Source organism: Octodon degus, unplaced genomic scaffold, assembly GCF_000260255.1.
Source record: "Octodon degus isolate 3935 unplaced genomic scaffold, OctDeg1.0 scaffold00146, whole genome shotgun sequence".
NCBI classification, from domain to species: Eukaryota; Metazoa; Chordata; class Mammalia; order Rodentia; family Octodontidae; genus Octodon; species Octodon degus.
In genome coordinates, this window is record NW_004524722.1 from 6,243,026 (window position 1) to 6,249,075 (window position 6,050).

Here is a 6,050-nt window from a genome sequence, read left to right on the forward strand (position 1 = left end):
GATCCTAACTCACAGTAAGAGATAAAGAAATGCTAAGCTAAGGGACCAAGGAGCTTATGAGAAAATAGGCCTTGCTTAACAGCCCACCTCCACTTAATACTATTAGACTACACCCTCTTTGTCTAATCACATTTATACACAGTTGTCTATTCTTCATTGAACCAAGCATAGAATATAGTTTCTTTGAGTATTTGGGTCTTCATTTATATATAGTCTCCTGGGTCAACTAAAACTTTGATTAAATAAACTTCTTATGCTTTTCTCTTGTAACTCTGTCTTTCGTTATAGGAGTGTTTGCTATGGTTGTTAAAATGTAAAGAGGAAAGGTCATATGCATTTTTATCCTTACATTACCTCCTTGAATTCTTAAATATCTTAGCTACTACTAATCAGAAAAGAACAATTTGTTGCTCAGTTGGAGAAATCTTAAAGACTTAGGGGTAGGTAGAGATTTAATGAACAAAAATCAAACTGTGTGGTAAATGCTTCAAAGAATCAACAACTGGGTTTTCAACTTTTTGAAACGTTTCTGTACTTCAAAGCAAATCTCCAACAGAGTAAAAAGAAAGAAAACAAACTGGGAAAAAATTACAGCTCACTGTGCCTCTGACAAAAGCCTTCTGTATAAAACATATTAATTTTTTTAAAAAAAATCAGGGCCCCCAAATTCAAAGACTCAATGCAAAAATCAGCATCTGAGGTGAATATACACATCTAGGAGAAAGAAATACTAATGCCAAGTAAATATAAAAAAAAGTATTCAACATCATTGGTCGTTCAAAAAAGGCAAATTAAAACAACACTAAGAATTTCATAACACCACACACACAAAAAAAATGGCCAACATCAAGAAGTCAGCCAATAACAAATGCTGGAGAGTGTATGGAGAAAAAGGAACACTTCTGCAGTGTTGGTGGGAGTGGAGCCTGATACGACCTCTGTGGAAATCAGTGTGAAGATTCCTTAAAAATCTAGGATTGGAGATCTCATTCAACTCAGCTATTCACCTCCTGGCTATTTTCCCAGAATTACTGAAAACCTCATACCACAGTGATATATGTGCACCTGTGTTTATAGCAGCACAATTTGTCATAGCTAAACCCTGCAAACAACCCAGATGTCCATCAACTGAAGAATGGATAAAGGAGATGTGGGACTTTTTACACAATGGAGTATTATTCAGCTATAAAACAGGATAAATTTGTCTTTTTCAGCAAATGGGTACAACTCGAGACCATACTCCTAAGTGAAATAAATCAGACCTACATGTGCAAACATCATATTGTCTCCTTAGTGTGAGAACCTGAAAGAAAAATGGAATCTAAAGGGCACAGCAGATGGGAAAAGGGAATGAACTTATTCAAAAGGGAAGATTTACTGAGTTTAGGAGAACAGGAGAGGGGGTGGGGCAAAGAGATTTATCTATGCATGTAAACAAGATGGTTTTGACAACTGTTTTTGCTTTTTTGCTGGGTTTTGGAAAGAAGCAGTTAATGCTTAATTTATTTTATCTCCTTTTTAAGTTTTTTGTACTTTTTCTTGTCTTAATTTCTTATAAATTTCTTTTTTCTTCTTCTAATCTTATATGCATATATCGGGTAATATGACTAACCAGTTGGAAGACAATACTATGTATTACAACAAATACTTTGATTTTTATATTACTTTGTTAAGTGAAAATCTGTATCACTTGTATTTTTTTCTGTTTTAATTCTAATTTGTACTCTCTAAAAAGACCAGATACTTTTAATTTAGTTGAATCTTTCCTTCTATCCTAGAATATCTTAGTGCATTGGGACCTGAAGCTTATAGGTCTCCCTGGCTCAGAGGCCCTCTATTTTAACTTGCTTTTAATCCACAGAGAAATTGAGGGTTATATATTTTCACGTTGTCTCCAAGCTCTATGTTTGTTCTTTACTACTGTGAGCATGATCCCTTGTCTTTCCTTTTTGTCCATATGTCCATCCTTCCTGACATTCAGGTTGCTTCTCCTGTGGTTTGGTCACTCTCCTGCATGCTGTATTTCTGCACTCTGTGTTCCTAACCCTGCATTTGCAAAAAACAGTACCAGGACCAGGAACTCCAAGGTATCAATTGGTGGTGAGCAGTGTGGAATGATTAGATGGTGTAAACATAGTGGCAAATACAGCTGAAAAGAAATGGAGGTGATGGAGGGAGAGAAAGAAAGAGATGTGTAAGGATGGGCTCCAGAAAATAGGAAAGCCAAGATTAGAGTTTTGAATGTAGTTTTATGACTTGTACTCATGCAAAATTATAGTATAAAACAACTAGGAGCTTAATTCTGAGTTCTGCTATCACAATATTTCTAGTTGTTTTGCATGGGGGGGGGGAGTCAAAATTTCTAACTCTAACAATGTAAGACACATTAAAGGTAATAGACAGCCTTCGTTTATTTAGGGCTGGCCAGGGAAGTTCAGAGATTTTTAGTTTGTCTCATATGTGCAAGCATAGGTTTGGATTTGTGAGTATTCTGTGAGAGAGTGTTGGTTCCTTCAGATGGCTGGTAAGTGCCAAGATGCCAATACCATGGTGTAATGTACCAATAGAATAGAGTAGAACAGTTGCATTCTGAAATAGGTCTTAGAATATTATTCTGTGACTTATGGTCAGCAATGTATACTTATTAAGTTAAGGGCACAGAGGGTAAACCTTGCCATCGGCATATGCAGCAAAAATACAAAAAGGATAGACAATGACTTACTTGATTTCCTGATAAAGACACCACTAAAAGACTTGTCTTATGTTCAGCTTACCATTAAGGGACATGGAACATGTACAATTGTTGGATGTGTTGTGGAATTATTCCCAGACTTAGGAGAGGGGAGAAAAGTCCTCAGTAACCAAATAGATCAGTAAACAAAGGAGAGTCATACATTTTCTAGAGACAAAAATCAGAATTTTTTGGTCAAAGGTAGTGTGATCAAAGATAAAAATACTATTAATAGATTAAAGGACTTTGAAAAGAAAAAAAATAGATTAAAGGAAATGTAGTTTGGCACACATGGGGCCATTCAATGAGGAATGGAAACTTAGAGGTAAAGAACACTTTATTATATTTAAAACTTTCAAAGTGAGTAGGCAAGGAACTGATTTTCCACCTTTACCTGTTCTTGCTAAGGGTTTCCATAATAGTAATGAGAATGAAGTGGACTGTTAGTGTGGAGGGAGAAGAAAGGAAGAAAGGAGCCTGCAGGCTGAGCTCATGTTTTAGTTGAGCTTACATTTTCTAAGCGCCTTGTGATTCTACACACTACTAACTTCACTTTGCCCCAGGGTGGGATTTCACATTGAATTTTTCCTTATAATTTGAACTTTTAATTGAGTAGATGTCTGTTTAATGTTGTTTTATGTACTCATTGTCTTAGATAGCTTCACAGATTGAGTTATGTGACTGTCCCTGGGACAATATTTCAATAGTATTATTGTTCCTAGATTCTAAAATTGTGATTGAAAATTTGGCAGTAATTTATTAGGAAAGAGAAAAGATGAGGGATAACTGATCATTTCCTACAAACTGAAAGTGAGAGAATCATTTTGAGTCATGTTGCAGAAGGTTCAGACGTGGGTGTCTGGAGATGATTGTGACGGTCATGAAACTTTTAATTTCAGTTTACGAGATTCACCCAACCATGACCATAGCGACCGCATTCAACTCAAGCAGCTTCAATCCAGGCTCCTTCATCCTACTGGGAATCCCAGGGCTGGAGCAGCTGCACATCTGGATCGGGATTCCCTTCCTTATTATCTACCTTGTGGCCCTGGCAGGCAACAGTGTTCTTCTCTATCTTATTTTCATGCACCGCAACCTCCATGAGCCCATGTTCTTTTTCCTGTCCATGCTGGCTGCTACAGATCTCATCCTGTCTAATACATGTGTACCCAAAACATTCAGCATCTTCTGGCTGGGTCCTCAGGAGATCACCTTTCCTGGATGTCTTACTCAGATGTTTTTTCTCCACTCCAGCTTTGCCATGGATTCTGCTATATTGCTGGCCATGGCATTTGATCGCTATGTTGCTATTTGCTTCCCCCTACGATACACTTCTCTTTTCACTTATCAGGTTATCATGAAGATTATGGTGGGTATCATCAGCAGGAGCTTTTGTATCATCTTCCCATGTGTGTTCCTATTAAAGCGACTGCCATTCTGCAGAACACTTACCATTCCCCACACATACTGTGAGCACATTGGTATTGCCAGGCTGGCCTGTGCAGATATTTCCATCAATATCTGGTATGGCTTTGCTGTGCCTGTGCTGACTGTCACTTCAGATCTGATCCTCATTGGAATCTCCTACATTCTCATCCTTCGTGCTGTCTTCAATCTTTCATCCCAGGATGCCCGGCAGAAAGCCCTCAGCACATGTGGTTGCCATGTTTGTGTCATTCTTATATTCTACACACCTGCCATATTTTCTGTCCTCGCACACCGTTTTGGTCATAATATCCCCCACTCTTTCCACATACTTTTTGCTAATCTTTATGTGTCCATCCCTCCAGCAACCAATCCAATCATCTATGGGGTGAAGACTAAGCAGATTCGGGATAAAATCAAACTACTCTTTTTCCCTAAAGGAATATCGAGAGCCTGAGGACTTTGGAAAGAAAAAAATAGGCAAAGGTATTAGTTTTGGAGCACTGCTCACGTTTTAAAAGTGAGTTATAAGAAAATGGAGATGACTTGAGTCCAGACTTCCTAGTGAAATGAACCAGTCTCCCTCATGCAAGCATTGTATTGTGTACCTAATGTAAGAAGCTGAAAGAGTAAATAAGACCCAAATGCACAACAGATATTGTGAAATGGGAAGGAAATGCTCAAAAGAAAAGGAAATGCTCAACTGAAATGGGACAAAGCAGAAAAGAAGGATTATATATGATTAACTATCATATATCATATATATATGATAGTTAATGTAGATATATTACTAATTGCTGTGAGATCATTGAAAAGGTAAGTATATGCCTCTATTGCTTGGTGGCTTCCCATGCCTATATCTTGTATTATGAGCAACTACTTTGAAGATAACAATGCACAGTGTACTAAATATTGTTATTCTCCCACAATCTTGTTTTGGAATTTTCAAAATTGTTTTGAAATTCTTGTTTTTATTATTCATTTTTCTTTTCTTTAAAAAAGTGAGAATTTCCACAATTTTAGCATGAATTTGCATAAAATTCTAGAAATCTACTCCTTTTTAAAAATAATTTTGTTGAGAAACAAATAGCAAAGAAATAGTTTCAAACCCAATTACTAGAGCATTTTAAATAATTAATACATTGCATATTGTTGTCTTAGTGGTTATTCATTATGCAAGATGCAGACATGATATCCTGTCCACAAATAGTATTAGAACAAATCTCTCTATTCATTGAATTAAGAGAATGCAGCTGTATATATCTATCCTATTTTGAGTATAAAGATACAAAATGGTCATTCATTTGTATCCCCTTTTTTTGGTTAGTTTGTCAGAGAAGGGCACTCCATTGTCATTTAAATATTGTAGGTGTGTGAATTCAGCAAAATATTCCAATATAGTACAGTAGTCCATAATAGTAGTGGGTTTTTCGTAAAACTGGCAACGTCCAAAGTTGTTGACTTGAGGCTTTGATGGAACCGGGGATTGAATGCAGGCCCTTGCACTTGCCAGGCAAGCACTTATTCTACTGAGCTATCTCCCTGGCCCTCTACTATGGCTTATTGAAAGCAGTGAGGGGGCTGGCCAAATAGTTCAATGGACTGAAGTGCTGTTTAGGCAGATACAGGGACCTGGATTTGATTCCCAGCATGCTGTGCAGGCCCTGCCCCCTGGGGTGCCCTGAGACATCGATTGAGACTGGGTGTGGTAGCATGTATCTGTAATCCCAGTGCTTGGGAAGCTGAAAACAGGGAGTTGTGGTGGCATGCACCCGTAATCCCAGCACTTGGGAAGTTGAAAACAGGAGGATCACTGTGAGTCTGATCTGTTCAGTGAGACCCTGTAAACCCTGTACTAAATACATAAAAAAGAGAGAAAACACTGAGAAAATGA

The 6,050-nt window shown here is 37.6% G+C and overlaps 1 protein-coding gene across 1 annotated transcript; it reads left to right on the plus strand.

Moving 5' to 3' along the window:
• Positions 1-3,650: 3,650 nt before the first annotated feature.
• LOC101571940 (olfactory receptor 52H1-like) lies at positions 3,651-4,613 on the plus strand. Its single transcript, XM_004642122.1, has one exon. The coding sequence runs from the start codon at positions 3,651-3,653 to the stop codon at positions 4,611-4,613; it is 963 nt and encodes a 320-aa protein (XP_004642179.1).
• Positions 4,614-6,050: the final 1,437 nt, after the last annotated feature.

Excerpts from the sequence above, each read along its gene's own strand:
- LOC101571940 (XM_004642122.1), top strand. The coding sequence starts at position 3,651 with ATGACCATAGCGACCGCATTCAACTCAAGCAGCTTCAATCCAGGCTCC.